Raw genomic sequence first — 18,123 nt, 5'->3', positions numbered from 1 at the left:
GGCGGTATGCGGCGTACTGTAGATTGCTGGTTTAAAAACCAGTCTATGATCGATAGTCGAAGACATAATAGAGTATCTCGTATTCATTCAAAGCTACGCTTTTAATCTTGTATCGAATTATGTGCTATATTTCAGTAATGTACAAATACTGCTTGCAACAAGCAAATGCGAATAGATGAAATCTTTACATTTGTCAACTCTATTACAAGAGTTTATTATCAGGAAACCGTAAGTAGCCAATCTTCTGTTTTAGGATTTTTTCTACCTCCTTTAGAAAATAAATTTTATCAATATATAACCTTAATGAGATTAAAAACGTTAAGAGCTCAGCCGAGAAGAGCTTTTAAAAACTTTGCAACCTTGCTTACTTTTTTGTACAAGCGTTTAGGCAGCTTGCGCAGTCACATTAGTAACTAATACAAGTTGCACAAGTCATCACAAAATGGTTAAGTTTGATCTATTTGAATCCATTAGTTCTTATGCTCTGCATAGATTACAAGCTATACAGTAGGTTACGTACGTGAGTGTATCTTTAAAAGTCGCCAAATGCTGCATTAAATGTTTCATTGTTAAATTTACGTTGCACATTTTGTCGCAACAATGTGAATATACAGTAAGTCCTATACGTCGTGCAATATTCGTCTAAAACTTGTTGTGTTTTAAGAAATAAATACACAGCTCAAAAATAGTATTTTTTGTTGCTTTGATTTCAACTTTATAGCTGGCTGCAATGACTCAAAATAGCTGTGTTCATACAAGAAAAACAAAACCCTACAAATGACCTTTGGTTGAAAACAGTATGGCTGACCAGCATAGATAAAGTGCTATTTAAAAAAAAGAATTAGATCTTTTGAAAGGTATAAAAAGAATATAACGTACCAAAAATGCAACTCTAGACTCTAACGAATGTAAACTATAATATAATTAGTGAAAGAAATGAGTACCCTGATGTTGCTGGAAGACCAGAGTAGGGGTATTTTAGGAAAGCATGTCTTCTGCATAAATCCAAAATCACAGCCAACGATTGTCGTGAAAATTTCTATCTTTCATCCTTCATTCATTGCAACTGTCGTCAGTTAAGTATTTGAAAATTGTTCCCCACTGAAAAAGAGTGATTTGAGCCAAAAAATTCTGCATATGTGCAGCTATGTGGCTATGTTTTCTCCTCTGAAACGAATCTATAGCAATGGACACTTCTTTTTACCTTTTTCTAGACTTCTGCTACGTTTTGCATACAGTATATTGACTATGGTGTGATGGTCAGAAATAAAAACAAACAACTGAACTGAGGCCTGCTACCACAAACATTCATTTTTGCTTGTGAGGACTGAGGATACACCCAGAATTTTTTTTTCCTCAGCAAAGTGTTCATCAGTCGTCACCGGACTCGTCAGAATGTTTTCTTATTTTTCCTCGAATAGCTTTTCTGGCTTTATTCTTCTTTTGCTTTTTGTACTTTACGTTTGACTTGATGGGAAGATTGTTACCTGACCGCAATGACGTGCTTAAATTATTCGATTGTTGCATGTTCGTATTGCCACGATTTGACACTGTAGAAATATCTCGATTGGAAAGGGGCTTGCCGACGGAACTCATGTTCGACTGAGCAGGTGTGCTTCGACTAGGATATCTTGGTGGAGCAGCAGCTGAAGGATTTGTTCGATAAATTGGTGGAGGTGCTGAACTTGAAACAGGATCTCGACATGGGATTGGAGGTCGGTCAAGAGGATCTTCTTCAGGCGGTTGAATTTCTCGTTTCGGATTGAAATGATTGACTTTTGACAATTGAAATGATGACTTTTCACTGCTCACGCCCTCAACGGATGACGTACGGGCGGAAGTTGCAGGTGGTATGTCATCATTAAAGACCGGATTAACTTTCCCAGGAGAAGCTAAACAAAAAACATTTGACAGAGTGAAGTGAAAAGTTATGTTTAACAGCGATGATCTAGCTAAAACTTACTCACCAACTCATCGTACAATTAAACAACGGGCTGTTTAAAAATTCACGTAAAGAAGAAAATATGTTTGTCGTGTCAAATAGCGGTTTGCACTAGCTTTCGGAACACAGTTCCATAGTTATGTGCTATAACGAATGGTGTTGAAGTCAGTGAGTCGTTATTTAATGCGGCTCTTTTGTTTGGCTTGAAGCTGCTGCCTGTTGAGATTCTGTGTTGTTCGGCGTTATTGCTGTAAAATTTTGTTCAATCAGTTGATTAATAGATTAGGTGACGTAATTCTTCCCTTTCGGCACGGTTGTTGATTTTTGAATTTTGTCTACTTATGAAAATGGCCTCTTTGGGAGCGCTCTCATCACAGAGCTATAAATTGTGACTGAGACTTTTTGTTGTTGTGTGATGCAATTGCAAGTTCAAATATAAATTGGTCCAAATTACAATACCATTTGGTAAGTTGCACGTATGATATGTATTATGTAAGTATGTTTGTTGAGCTGGTAGTTAAGATTTAAAATAAGCATCTACATTGCAACCAAATCTTCAGCAAATGCAATTGAAGAGCTTAGTTCTAAATGTACCTAAGTCATATTTTGCGAAAATCGAGTTGACTATTGCTAAGATATGGTTGCAGTCGCGTAAGTTCACCCGAGCAAAGTTGCGACAAAAGAGCAACCTGTCGCACAGGCACTCAGTCACTTTTTCTAGCGCCAAGTTTGCTCGGGTGGACTTACGCGACTGCAAGCGTTTTTTTAGCAACCGTCAACTCGATTTTTGCAAATGTGACTTAGGTACTTTTAGAACTAAGCTCATCATTTCTTGTGTCTTTGGTGAAATCGAGCAAAAATTATATTGTGATGAACATAAATATTTGATGTTTGTAATTAAAATCTGCAATTAACTACATTTAAAGTGACTGTGATTTGAAGTTTTACAACACTGTAATTGTGATGTAACTAAAAATTTTAATGATGTGATTGAACTGAAACTATGCAATTAGTCCGACTCTGGTTCACACCACTGTATCTGTAAACGTTTCGTGTTGTGATCATGCGTTTCAGTCGGTTAATTGATTTCGTAATTTTGCAGTGAACATATTAGGCCAACTACAGTATACACTTCTGGCAAATAATAGTTTCGCCTACCTGCACGACGTGGTAGGGGCACTGGAACTTTGTTTTCTCTACTTTCGCTTTCAAAGCCACTACTTTCCGAAAACTCATCAGAACTAGTCAGAAATAAAAAGATTGTTTTAGTCTTTTATTAATTGTCACAAAACAAAAGATTTCACTGGTCTACAAATTTCAACTTTTTTTTTCAGGTTTGGGTTTTAACAACTGATTTTGGCTAATTTTGGGGCGCTGAATCCGAAAATGAACTCAGATTTTTTCTATCACATCAAGTTTTCTTTCTATCGTTGCCATTATTTTATGAAATTGACCAATTTTTACCCTTTTTAGTGCAGTAAAATGTCAAATGTAATTATTTTCTGACAGCTATAAACGTTCAAACATAGAGATATTTTTACACTAAATTCATAAATTGGTTCAGATTTCGTCTAAAAGAAAAAAAATTCCTGTTATGATAATCGTACTAGGACATAGTGGAGATTGGTAGCGTTGAGTTTTTCCATGCTGGCTTGAATTCCCTGTCTTGGCTTCTCAGGCGTTATCTGTGGGTCAGCTGCTATCTTTATGCACTTGTGCAGATGGAATATCGTAGGAAGACAGCTGGTGGGAGCAGATTTGACTTAGTAATAAATTCTTGCATAGTAAGGAAGATTTATTTAGAAGTTTCATAAAGCACATGTAGCCTACATTGTACAGACCAACATCAGAGTTCAAGCTGAAAAGTGGTTTGTAGAAGGAAAAGGTATTTCATACTTTATAAGTTTGAGTTCAAGTCGGTTAGAGTTTTTCGTATAGTGGTGTTTCTGTGGAAAAACTTGCTCTTAGAAAACTACAAACAAAGAAAGGTTATATTTGATCTCAAGCTATGTCTGCTTCCAGCAAAAGAAGAAAATGTTGTAATGATCCGGATATATTTTGTTACATTTGTGGATTCTTCTTCGTCGTGTGAGCTGTTCTTCTGGACTATATGTTTGGGCATGATGTCATCAGCCACTGTGGATGCTTCATGTTGAAGTGGATGTGGATGCTTCATGTTGAAGTCGCAACAATGCAATATTACCACGTTTGTAAAAAGGGCATATCTTGCTTACTTTAAAGTCAAGTTGGGGGACCAGGACAAAAGCTGGGTTCCTCATAAAGTGTGCAAGACCTGCGTTGAATGTCTGAGAAGTTGGTCGCAAGGAAAAGGTTCACAAATGAAATTTGGAATACCCATGATTTGGCGAGAGCAACGAAATCATGTTGACGATTGTTATTTTTGTCTTGTTAGTGTGAAAGGGTATAACAAAAAGAGTAAACATTGTTTGAAATATCCAAATCTGGATTCGGCATTGCGGCCAGTTCCTCACAGTGATGAAAAGCCACTGCCAGTATTTACATCACTTCCAGAGCTACACGAAGAGGCTATTTCTTCTTCAGAAGCATCGTTTAGTGAAGGAGAAAGTGAAATTTTTCAACCAGCACCCGAGAATCTGTCTGACAAGCCTTCCCAGTTTAATCAGATGGAATTAAAATGATTTAGTGAGAGATTTGTATTTGCCTAAGCAATCTGCGGAGTTATTGGCATCAAGGCTACAGGAAAGGAAACTTCTCAAAGCTGGTACAAGCGTGACATTTTATCGCAAACGAGAAGAACTGCTTCCATATTTTGCTTCCCACAATGATTTCGTTTATTGCAACAATATAGAAGGGCTTCTTCTAGAAATGGGATTACCACAGTATGATGCAGACGAATGGAGACTTTTCATTGATAGCTCCAAACGAAGTTTGAAGTGTGTTCTACTTCACGATGGTAACGTGTACGGTTCTATTCCGATAGGACATTCGGTGACAATGAAAGAAGAGTATCAGAACATCAAAACCGTTCTTGAAAAGTTAAAGTACCATGAGCATGGTTGGCTCATCTGTGTAGATTTAAAAATGGTGAACTTTTTGCTTGGGCAACAAAGTGGCTACACCAAATACTCATGTTTCCTATGCTACTGGGACAGCAGGGCCAAGGATCAGCACTGGAACAAAGAAGAGTGGCCTCCAAGGCTCACCTTGACACCTGGAGACAAAAATATCATATGTGATCACTTAGTTGATATCAAAAAGATCCTCTTGTCTCCTCTTCACATCAAACTTGGTCTCATGAAACAATATGTAAAAGCTTTGGATCACGAAGGAGAGTGTTTTAAGTATATATGTTATGCTTTTCCTGGTCTCAGTGAAGAGAAAAAAAAAGCTGGGATTTTCAATGGACCACAAATCAGGCAATTGTTAAAGGATGAAAATTTTGTAAAATCAATGTTGCCATTCGAGGCTAGAGCTTGGAATGCTTTCGGTGCTGTTGTGAGAAACTTTTTGGGAAACAGAAAAGCAGAAAATTATAAAGATCTCTTAAGAGAGCTACTGCTTAGTTTTGAAGATTTGGGATGCAGGATGAGCATCAAAGTTCACTATTTGAAGAGCCATGCGGATGAGTTTCCAGAAAACCTTGGGAAAGTTAGTGAAGAACAGGGTGAATGTTTCCACCAGGATATTAAAATTATGGAGGAACGTTATCAAGGTCGGTGGGATTGTCATATGATGGCCGACTATTGCTGGAGTTTTAAAAGAGAAATTCCAGATGCTGCTCATAAAAGAAAGTCCCTCAAAAGAGCATTTTTAAGCTTATAAGTAAAGAGTTCCTATTTTATGAAAGCTCTTTTTTTGGACTCGCCCTGCCCAAGTCCCTTTGAGTCAATCTTTATTTTGGCACTTTGCTATTTCTGTGTGTGTCTTCAGAATTTCTGCACTCCATTGGAATGTCTATGTGCATATTGTGTGAACTGTAGGCTATAATTCAGATAATACCTTGTCACTGTCCTATCGACATGTTCGTCAGCATAATGTAGCGTTTGATGTTATTATGGTTGCTCTTTTGCATGCCTATTTTTTATTCCAAGGCATGAAATTTTAATAAAGACAACGCAAATTTGTGTGAATATAATATAGAATGCTTGTTTGCTAATTAAAGCTAGATTATTGCAGGTAAAACAGTGTTTATTGCACCAGAATTCCTTGTTTTGACAACAGAGGGGGGGCAAAAATTGATTTTTTTCAAAAATTAGGGATATTTCATATCTCAAAAACGTGATGTGATAGAGAAAATCTGAGTTCATTTTCGAATTCAGCGCCCCAAAATTAGCTAAAATGAGTTGTCAAAACCCAAACCTGAAATTTTGTGTAGACCAGTGTTTTCAGTGTTGAATCTGTGTAAGTTTTTGTTGGAACAATAATAAATTAGTCGACTCTTATAATGCGAAAAACTTATTTTGTTGTTTAACTACAACAAAGCTAAATCTTTAATAGAACTAAAGTATACTGTACAACAACGTTAGACTGCAATAAGTCTATAAATCTTCGGCAACCAGACATTAGCTCTGGATAGCCTGCGATAAATATACTAACCGTGAACTCAGCAACCTGGTCTTCGAAACAAAAAATAACATTTTTGCTCAAATTAACCTTTAATAAACAGTTTTACCTGAAACTGGTATCCGATTCTCTGGAATGAACTTGGTTTTCTGGCAGCACAGTTTGTTTTAAGTTTTCTTTTCTTTTATTCCGACGATGAATGCAAAAAGTTATAGCAAAGCAAGAGAGGAAAAGAAATACCACACCGGCGACTACGGACAAAGCCACTAAAGTTAAATTACTGCCCTGGGCACTGACAGCTGAAAGTAAAAAAAAATAATTGAAAAAGCTACAGTAGATAATACTTATCAATCCAAAGAATAGCGCAGGACAAAGGCACTTGCTTTCCAATCAAGCGATCCCGGTTCAAATCCAGCCTTAAGTCAGTTTTTGAAAAAAAAACACCGTTTACTTCTATCTAGTAGGGTGTAATATACTGGTCATTGTAGCCTGGAGAAAGGAATTCATCATACCACTTTTGAAGATCTAACCGTATACCCAAAAATTGAATGTAAATAAAGGCATTAATTCAAAAAGTGCAAAAAAAAATAAGAACAATATCCAGCTATGGGCTACAGTTATTGAAGTAGATTTAGTAGGCTATCGTAAGTGTTTTTCAACCTTTAAAACAAAAGCACGCACTTTTTTATTTCGCAAAATTTTCATTTGCGCAAACCAAAATAGTAAGCTTTCAGCTACTTGTTTTCCCTGTTTGTGAAATAACTATAGAAGGGTTCGGTCAATCAAATTTTTAAATCGATAACTCAAGTTCATAACTTGCAATAGATTGATCTGAATTTAACTCTGGTTTACTTTACTCGCTTCTGCTTTATGGCACTTTAAGACATGTGAAAGAAATTTTGTTATATTAACTGCAACAACAAAAATTATTATAGGTTACATGAGCATTAGCATTTTTTGTTTAACCATCTAAGTTTAATGCCTCATTTGCTGCTAAATATTTCTAAACATTTCAGACCAGTTAGGCGCAACTTCTTGCTCCAAAGCCTCCTGCATTAGGTGATGAAGGGTCTAATTAAGAAGATATTTTCTTCTCCTTTTAATATCAACTATAGTCAGAGATGTACGTATACGCCGCAAATTCTACGGCGTAGACTTGCGGCGTAGACTTTTTGTTTACGCTAACGCTTACGGCTACATTTTTTTGGATAGTTGTCGCTTGAGGCTACGCCGTAAAGTTTTCGCGGTTTTTTAGCGTATAGCGTCAACGTATACTTTTTAATGTCTTTTTTTCGCTATAACACGCTAATACCTTCCAGAGCCGCAGTTGAAAGATTGTTTTCAATGAGCAAAGACATATTGAAACCAAAATGCAACAAAATGTCAGATGAACACTTTCAGATGCTTGAGTTACTTCGTGAAAATTCAAAATAAAACTTGTTTGTTTCGAGTGGTTTATACCGTGTGAATGTTTGGCACCTAGCAAACAAAATGAGTTTACGCTGGTGTATGCGCTGACGCCGCCAACTTTTTTTACAAGTTACGTTGACGCATACGGCTTATGGTTTTTCGAACGTTTGCATTTACGCTGACGGCGTCAATATTTTTTGTATGCGCGTACATCACTGACTATAGTGCAGGCCTGGCTAACCCGTATGCGGCTTTTTTCCGAACTGTATGCGGTTCAGTGTAGCTCGCCCAAGTCGACTTTGGTAACGTCATCCATATGCTAAAATCCACATGCATCTTGTATCACAAATATTGAAATTGGACAACGCTATGAAGCTTGTGATGCAAATCGCCAACATGCGCTCAATCAGTGCTAATTTAAAACATCTCATCACTGTGCTGGATCAACTACTTGCCGGTGATTTGCCGCTGCATTGTAGACTATTGCCTACTGTAAAAAAGCTGTCAAAAGGCCAGGTGCACTTTCGTTTCTTTCAGCGTTTATATGTCTTGAGACTTCATGGCAGAACATAAAAACTATTCCGGGTGGATTATCGATTTAGCTTTTTTGTCGACATAATGTGTCACTTGAACAAATTGAACTTGGATTTTCAGGATTAATTAAAAATGCCACATGACCTAGTGCAAAGCGTGTTTAGCCTACTCTCGTCAATAAACTGAAGCTATTCAAGACATACAAAATGGCTTGCATATTTCTGTCATTTTCATGTTTGTGTGTAGCATTTGCAATAAATCTAATTGAGCAAAGATATGTGTGAGTGAGGAAGAGACGAGGTGAAACTTATGTGTAGGCTATAATGCGGCTCTTTGCGGTTGGATCAGGAAAAAACGAACCTCTTGGTCTCTGACTGGTCGGCCACCTCTGAACTATAGTGCAATAAACCTCTTTTCAGCTAAGTGGGTAGTGGGATTTTGCATAGCTAAGAACTTCGAGTGCTTGGATTGCTAGGTCTTTTTTTGATTTATCGAGTTCTCACAGAAATTCAGCGTTTTCACAATTAAAAACATCAGTAGCCTACTCAATTGGACCAAACTCGCAAAAGTGTTGCGAAACAGCCACACGCTCTTTTCTAGTATAAACTTGAATAAGCAGCCCACTTCTAAATTATAAACCATAAAACCGTAACCAAAAAAGCAAAACTTGCTCAAAACTTGCAACTGCTGAACTTTTCTCATGATTCCGAATCAAAACTAGTCTGAATCGGTGAAAACACCGCGGAATTGGGAACCTTGAAGGGAAGTCAACCAGATGAAAAGATTAAATTGGCATGAGGGAATTAAAGACAAAAAGCTGTTGTCAATTACAATATGGCTTATTTGAATTCTTCCACATAAAGAAAAGTCACGGGCAATTATCATTCGCTTCATCCGCACCATGTTTATCATCAGCACAAGTGTGTAGGCTACCATCAAGTATCGTACCACAAGTGCGTACCGGATTGAAAAGCATTGGGATAGAGCAGTGGTCGGCAACCTTTTTAACAAAAGAGCGATTCTGTTACATATTTTGGCAGATATGACCAGCTGAAAGCCACAAAACGTAATATATGTATTTCAAGTAGATCAGACCACAGTTTCTTTGCTACGGTACCGAACAATTCTTTTTTAAGCCGTCATCTCTATCTGTGTACGGCTTTCCTCGCTTAACAATCTATTGAGCTGCCACAAAACTAGCAGCATTGGTGTGGGGCATGGGCTGTTATCCATTTATTGAAAGCTTCCTTACTCTGCTCCGATCTTTGCATAAGTTCGAATACTGCCTACTTTAACTAATCTCCAAAATGGGATAATGTGCAGCAAAATTAATGCTCTATGGCTGTTCTGACAGTGCCTTTTGAAGTCATTTATTTTGGGATTTTTTCCCACATAGGCAATTAAGCATGCAGATATGTCAACATCATTTGCATTGAATGCAAAGTTCATGTTTATGTCCAATTGTCTATGCTGAGTAACATCTCTGTTTTTGCTTAAAACTTTTCTCTTTTTTATTTGTGCATGGCTACTGATAAAAAAAGGTATGCTGTTCAGTGTTCACCCAAAAGCTGTAAACTGACCTGATAAAGTCAAAACTTGAATAACAAATTTGTAAAAAAAAGTCTATTATTTTCTGATAGAGTATCACTCGATCAGAGTTGGCTCGTTGCTGCATCATCTTGCACAACTAGTAAACAACGTTTTGATGACGTTATTTTTTTTCTTTTTTTATTATCACAGTCGAACGCATAGGCTATACCAAATCATGTCAAATCTGGAGGGAGCCGCTTCAGAGGAGCTAAAAAGCCGCATGCGGCTCCGGAGCCGCAGGTTGCCGACCACTGGGATAGAGCAACATTCAAAGCCTAACAACAATCAATCGCTCCAACTTTCTTAAAAATTTAAAACCAGCGTGATTTGTTTTAAATACAGTAAAATGATCAAAGTTTGTTTTACTTTGTTAGTTCATTTAACAAAAATTGGTTGTGTAGTCATAGCAAATTCTAAGCATACACTAACCGTCGCTACATAGAGGACCAGAGAAACCTTTCGAACATTCACATGAAGGGGAGCCAACGTGCTGTGAAGGAATGCAAGAACCTCCATTTAAACACGGGTTTGGGTTGCATTGATCTGAGAAGTCACAATGAGTCATAAATAGAGACATAGAGGCAAATTAAAGAAACAAGTTATAAGCTTATATTGGATTATTAAGTGAAAAGTCATAACTTGGGCTCTTAACCCTATTCGGACTAAGCTATTTTTGTGAGGTAATGGCCTGACGTGTGGACTTATTCCATCCACACTTTCATTTGCTAATAACTTTTGATATAAAAACGTTACGAGGTTGCTTTTTTCGCAAAGTTAAAGCAAAATTATTGACAAACTGGTTAAAATTTTAAGTGGACACACATACTCTACCAGTTATTTGCTATTGCTTTTTTCTAAAAGTAGTCATTTTTTTTTAATTTTTTTTGATGTCTCCGTCATAATCTCCTGAAATCGTTAATATCTTCGTAAAAGGCACAAGGTCCAGTCATGCATGTAATCCGAAATGGTCAGTAGTCATGTAGGTCAGTGGTCTCCAACCTGTGGGTCGCGACCCCAAGTGGGGTCGCCTTAACTTTTCCTGGGGTCGCCATAACTCACCATATTCGATTTATTACACTTTCAGTTTATTATCGAAAAAAAGACTGATCCTTTTTTGTTCTAGTTCGCAACCTTTGCCTGTGTTTTGGAGTACAGCTTGCTACCTCGTGTCACAAATAAACCATTGTGGTGCAATAATCAAAAGCCGAATAGTTGCGACAAGGAGGCGCAACACTTCACCTTTGTAAGGTAAAAGTTTTGTTTAGTAGAACAGAGCAAAAGCATTCACGATGCTAGCTTTGACTAGCTTTTTATTATTCAAGGTGACTCCAAAACGAGCGAATAGTTATTTATGCAGGTATAGTGTGCAGACATTTCACCGGCTGTTTACGGTTTGCTTTGCAGCTAGTAATGGTAATTTCTAGCTAGTAAGTATAGCTAAATATTATACAAAAATGGCAGCAAAAAATTCCAGAAAAAGATCATATGACGAGGCTTTTTTAAAACTTGGTTTCACTGAATTTAATGGCAAACCAAAGTGTGTAATCTGTCTAAAAGTTCTAGCAGAAGAATCGATGAAAAAAAATAAACTTAAACGTCATTTAGAAAAAAATCATCCAGGCTGCGTGGATAAACCATCTGAGTTTTTTGAACGTAAATTGCAATCTCTTGCATCACAAGCAAGTGTGATGAAAGCATTTACTGCAGTAAATAAAGCTGCTGTTTATTCTTCGTATGTCGCCCCTTATCAGATTGCAAAGCAAAAGAAAGCCCATACAATTGGAGAAAAATTGCTGATGCCAGTAATGAAGAAAGTTGTGAAAATCATGATTGGAGAAAAAGAGAGCAAAAAATTGGATTCAATTTCACTATCAGCTACATCAGTAAAACGTAGGATTGAAGATATGTCCAATGACGTTCTTGATCAAATTGTAATTCAAGTAAATGCTTCTCCATGGTATGCAATTCAATTAGATGAGTCCACCGATGTTGCCGGCCTGCCTCAACTTTCTGTATTTATTCGATATATCAACGGAGAAGAAGTATTAGAAGAGCTTCTGTTTTGCAAATCACTGCAGTTGCATACTAGAGGTGAAGATATATTCAAAAGTCTTGATAAATTCTTTAACGATAATTCTATATCCTGGGGAAAATGTGCTGGAATATGTACCGATGGTGCGGCAGCATGTACTGGCATAAATTCCGGAGTGGTAAAAAGAATTCAGGACAAAGCACCAAAAGCAAAATGGACACATTGTTTTTTGCACAGACAAGCACTCGTCGCCAAAAATTTATCTGAGGAACTGCATGATACTTTGAATTCTGTGACAAAGTGTGTAAATTACATTAAAGCGAGGCCACTCAACCAGCGTTTATTTTCCTGTTTGTGTGATGAGATGGGTGCTGATCACACAGGATTGCTATTGCATACAGAAGTGCGTTGGTTGTCACGTGGTCGAGTACTCAAGCGAGTTTATGAACTGCGAAAAGAAATTGTTATTTTTCTAAACAAACAGGATCATTTGGCCTTGGCTAAACAGTTTGGTCAGGAAAAGTTCATTGCAAACGTGGCTTACTTAGCCGACATATTTGATTTGCTGAACTGTTTGAACCAATCCATGCAAGGTTCTGGCTTTACGATTATTGATCACACTGCTAAAATTACCGCTTTCTACAAAAAACTTATCCTGTGGCAAAGTTATGTGAAGCGAAATGAGTTTGACATGTTTCAAGAACTTCAACAATACATTGTCGACAGAGATGTGTCTATGCAAAATACCATACTTGGACACCTTCAGCAGCTTAGCAAAAAGTTTGAGCACTACTATGGCAACATCCTGACGCCGTCCAAAGAACAAGACTGGATAATAGATCCTTTTTCTGTCATAGACTTGCAGGAACTGCCCCTCCGTGTTGCTGAAGAATTTACAGAAATGACAGCTGATGCGGCAAACCGTATTTCTTTTAACTCGTTTAAAGCAAAACATCCAAAGGTCTCAGCAAATATTTACTTTTGGGTGTCAATGCACTCAACGTACCCGACTATGTCAAATTTTGTTATTCAACTACTTATCCCGTTTTCAACCACATGGTTGTGTGAAGCCGGATTCAGCGCAATGAGTATTTTAAAAACGAAACATCGTAATCGATTGGAAGTAGAGCATGACATGCGGTTAAGCTTATGCAAAGTCAAGCCGCGGTTTCAAAAACTCGTGGACAGTATGCAGGCGCAACCATCGCATTGACAATGCAAATTAAACGTTGAAACAAATTGACAATTTTGTGTTCGTGAAATCAAGTTCATGTGTTAATTGAAACTTCTTAAAACAATCATTTGGAATACTTTTATGTAGCCACATTTCTCTGTAACTATGCATACTTGCTCGTATTATTTAGTTTCAGCATTACTTGAAATATTTTTAGTCGTATCGGAAAACAAAATGGGGTCACATGTATATGCTGATTTCATTTTTATTTAAATTGGGGTCGCTTCTTAAAAAGGTTGGAGACCACTGATGTAGGTCACGCAGTAAATCTTGGAAAGCACAAAACAATACAAATGTTTGCTAACTTGCTTGTACAAGATGATAAAGTTTTTCAGATGACCTGGCAATTTTAGGAGTAGGGTGTCAAAAACTGCTGATAACTAAAAAACTATACCACATAAAAATGTCATTTTATTACTAAAACAAGATGAATAATTTTTAGGAAAAGTCATAAAACTTCAGCTAATTTGAGCAAGTAACTTTTTAGTAATCGATGAAAGTTTTAGGTATGGACGGAACCCATTCACCCGTTAGTCCGAATAGGGTTAAAACACAATCAATATTTTGTGACCTCTCCCGTACTTGTTACCTTGCCGTGGTGGGGAGGCTTGAGTACCTCAAGGATCCTGTGGGCTATACCGACGGTGGCTCGTAGCCCCTGGCAGGTCTAACCATGTCGGACAGGTTACAGGTGAGAGGTCAGACAAAAGACAGTACAACAACAGCCGGGCAGACGGAGCCCGTCAGCCTTGGATGGCAGTTCATCTAGGGGAAGGCAAACCCTGATTCAAAAACCTCCGCTGTCTTGCGGCTACATCCAGTCCTGGAAAAGGCTACGGAAGTCAACCCAGACAGAAAATCCGCAGTGGAGTACGTGAGGCGGTCGACTGTCAAACTCTGACATCCTTCCGGTAACTCCTGCAGCCAAACCGTCGCCGAGTGTCACGCTTTGCGTTCCCTCAGACCACGCCGGAGAGGCAGAGAGGGGGGTCCTGTTGTGTTTTTGGGCAGCGCAAGACCTCCATACAGACGCCCAGGCCAGCACTTTGGAGAGGCCACTCCAGTCGCCCCCATCCCTGGGTGCGTAAAACAAACCGGAGGACAGCAGTCTACGGGTTATAAGTCTTTGCTAAATTGACGTAAAAGCTAGACGCCACGGGTTGTCTTCGACAGTGGAAAGGATCCTCGAAATCCTACTGGTTCAGCTACCGCCCGCTTTAAGCCCGCAGCCCCCGGCCAGTTAGGTGCTGACCCGTCACGACTGACCTGCTTCATTGGGTGTGTGGAGCTTAGAGTCTTACTCGATAGGTGGGTTGTATGCCATACACCAGACAACAAAGTAAGAAATGACAGAAGTAAACATAAAACTCCAGCCATTCGTATTGCAAGCTGGAATGTACGAACTATGCGTAGCCTACTGGTCTATCCGACGACTTAAGAGATATACAGGCCTTTCGTAAGACTGCAGTGATCGATCGCGAACTCTACAGATTGAACATTGATATAGCTGCTTTGCAAGAAACAAGACTTCCTGACAGTGGGTCCCTAAAGGAGGACTCCTATACCTTCTTCTGGAAAGGGAAAGCAGGGGATGAAACCAGAGAACATGGGGTTGGCTTTGCCGTTAGAAATACCATGCTGCACATGATAGAACCCCCTACGGGAGGCACAGAAAGAATCCTTACACTGCGCCTTTCCACGCATGAAGGTCCTGCACACCTCGTGTGTGTGTATGCGCCAACACTGCAGGCCACACCTGAAGCCAAGGATCAGTTCTATGAGCAATTAGACAAGGCTGTTCAGGAAATCTCAGCATCAGAGCACATCTTCGTCTTAGGGGACTTCAACGCCAGGGTGGGGGCAGACAATGAGTCTTGGCAAAATGTGCTGGGTCACCATGGGATTGGCAAAATGAACGACAACGGGCAAAGGCTCCTCGAGCTTTGCTGCTACCACAACCTTTGTGTAACAAACACTTTCTTCCAAAACAAGGCTATCCATAAAGCATCCTGGCGACACCCCAGATCGCAACGATGGCACCAGTTGGATCTAGTCATCACACGACGTACCTCTTTAAACAGTGTCTGCAGCACAAGATCATACCACAGTGCAGACTGCGACACTGACCACTCTCTTGTTGCCTCAAGGATATCAATAAGGCCCAAGAGGCTGCATCACATTAAGAAGAAAGGCCAGCCAAAAATCGATGTCAGCAAAACCTCCCTTCCAAACAAAAACCAGAAGTTCTTTGAACGTCTTGAAGAAAGCCTGAACATTGCCCAGACTCAGGACGCAGAACACATGTGGGAGTCACTGAGTAAGACCATCCACCGTGCAGCCGTCCAGACCTATGGAGAGAAGGAGCGAAAGAACACAGACTGGTTTGAAGCACACATTTCTATGTTGGAACCTATTATCGACCTGAAACGTAAAGCACTGCTCAGCTACAAACAAAACCCGAGCGGTCAGAACCTACAAGCCCTAAAAGCCGCCCGACACAAAGCCCAGCAAACCTCACGCCGCTGTGCTAACAATCACTGGCTTCTGCTGTCAGAACGTATCCAGTTTGCATCAGACAGTGGCAACATAAGAAAAATGTATGAGGGCATCAAGCAAGCAACAGGAAAACCAATCAAAAAGTGTGCTCCCCTTAAAGCATCGACTGGCGAGATCCTTACAGACAAGAACAAGCAGATGGCACGCTGGGTGGAACATTACCTGGGACTGTATTCAACAGAAAACTCAGTCTCTCAAGAAGTGCTAGACAACATTGAAGATTTACCTGTTATAGCAGAGCTTGATGCAGAACCTACTTTAGAAGAACTGAGTAAAGCCATTGACTCTATGCAAAGTGGGAAAGCACCGGGAGAGGATAACATTCCAGCCGAGGTCATAAAGTGTGGGAAACCTGTCCTGCTAAAACCACTGCACGAGCTACTGCGTCTTTGTTGGAAAGAGGGCCAAGTACAGCAGTCCATGCGCAACTCCAAGATCATTACTCTGTACAAGAACAAGGGGGATCGCACTGATTGTAACAGCTACAGAGGCATCTCTCTGCTTAGCATCGTGGGAAAAGTCTTTGCCAAGGTGGTCCTTAGGCGCCTTCAGGTATTGGCCGACAGGGTCTACCCTGAATCTCAGTGCAGGTTCCGCGCCCAGAGGTCCACAACAGACATGATTTTCTCCGTACGACAGCTTCAAGAGAAGTGCCGTGAGCAGCAGAGGCCGTTATACATCGCCTTTATTGACCTGACGAAGGCTTTTGACCTTGTCAGCAGGAGAGGCCTGTTTCAGCTACTGCAGAAGATTGGCTGTCCCCCACAGCTGCTTAGCATCATCATCTCCTTCCACAAGGACATGCAGGGTGTGGTCAGTTACGACGGGGAGACCTCTGAACCATTCGCAATTTGGTCTGGTGTGAAACAAGGATGTGTCCTTGCGCCGAGTTTGTTTGGGATTTTCTTCTCTCTGTTACTGAAGTTTGCATTCGGTCACTCCACACAAGGTGTCCACCTACACACCCGCAGTGATGGGAAACTGTTCAACCTGGCCCGACTGAGAGCCAAGACGAAGGTTCGCACAGTGCTGATCAGAGAACTGCTGTTTGCCGACGACGCAGCACTGTCAGCACACGCCGAGCACGAGCTGCAGCACTTGCTCAACCAGTTTGCACACGCCTTTAGGGAATTCGCACTGACCATCAGCATCAAGAAAACAGTAGTCATGGGCCAAGATGTCCCCAAGCCACCTGTCATCACCATAGGACCAGAAGTGCTCGAAGTGACAGACCACTTCACCTACCTTGGTTCAACGGTCACTAGCAACCTGTCCTTAGATAAAGAAATCGACAGACGGATAGCCAGGGCTGCAGGAGTGATGACTCAACTCGGGAGGAGAGTGTGGGACAATAATCTTTTGACACTTAACACAAAACTCAAAGTGTACCGTGCGTGTGTTCTTAGTACTCTGCTGTACGGTAGTGAGTCCTGGACCAATTACGCCAGACAAGAAAACCGCCTTGAAAGCTTTCACCTTCGTTGCTTGAGGCGCATTCTTGGTATTTCCTGGAAGGACAGAATACCCAACACCACTGTTCTGGAACGTTCTTGCTCCCTGAGCATACACCTTCTCCTCTGCCAGCGACGTCTACGCTGGTTGGGGCATGTATCCAGAATGAAGGATGGGCGCATTCCAAAGGACATTCTGTACAGTGAACTTGCCACAGGGAAACGCCCAGTAGGACGACCCGCACTGCGATACAGAGACGTTTGCAAACGAGACCTGAAGCAGACTGACATAGACCCTGCCAGCTGGGAACTGATCGCAGCAAATCGCAACAGATGGCGCTACGAAGTCAGTGCGGGTCTAGCAAAGGGTCAGTCGAGGCGGAGGAAGCAACTAGAGGAAAGAAGACAAAGAAGAAAAGAGAGACAGCAGCCTCAGAACTCCTCTGATTTCATATGTCCAAACTGTGGACGAGACTGCCACGCCAGGATTGGACTTCAGAGCCATATGAGAAGCTGCCGTACCCAGAGTGCTACCATCATCTGAAAAGATGGAAGGATGCCTACTACTAGACTTGATCAGTATAAAATCAGCAGTAAAAGCGATTAGCGTGTTACACTAGTCAACATCATTTTAGGTGCAACAAAGATAAACGAGGTTTTGGGATTTTTGAGGGTGAAGAATCCGAAAATGAGGTCCTTTTTCCGTATCAAACTTTTTTCACTGCAGCCATCACAAGGGCCTCATTTTCAAACTCAGCGACCCAAATTTACCCTCAAAAACAAACTTTTTATTCATGCACAATTGGTTTAATTCATTTATTTGGTTTAA

The 18,123-nt window shown here is 40.2% G+C and overlaps 1 protein-coding gene across 1 annotated transcript in view; it reads right to left on the bottom strand.

Annotated features, from left to right (window-relative positions):
- Positions 1–1,371: 1,371 nt before the first annotated feature.
- The window catches only part of LOC145776752 (uncharacterized), a 41,461-nt gene continuing 24,709 nt past the window's right edge, over positions 1,372–18,123 (bottom strand). Inside the window, exons 31-34 of the mRNA XM_082587978.1 lie at positions 10,451–10,564; positions 6,597–6,786; positions 3,101–3,183; positions 1,372–1,892 (exon numbers count right to left, since the gene is read on the bottom strand). Of these exons, the coding sequence (XP_082444104.1) occupies positions 1,372–1,892; positions 3,101–3,183; positions 6,597–6,786; positions 10,451–10,564 (908 nt within the window). The remainder of the gene's footprint in view (positions 1,893–3,100; positions 3,184–6,596; positions 6,787–10,450; positions 10,565–18,123) is intronic.

The sequence above is a fragment of the Aplidium turbinatum genome, chromosome 9 (assembly GCF_918807975.1).
Source record: "Aplidium turbinatum chromosome 9, kaAplTurb1.1, whole genome shotgun sequence".
In the NCBI taxonomy this organism is placed as follows: Eukaryota; Metazoa; Chordata; class Ascidiacea; order Aplousobranchia; family Polyclinidae; genus Aplidium; species Aplidium turbinatum.
This window is presented reverse-complemented; position numbering and strand designations above follow the sequence as displayed.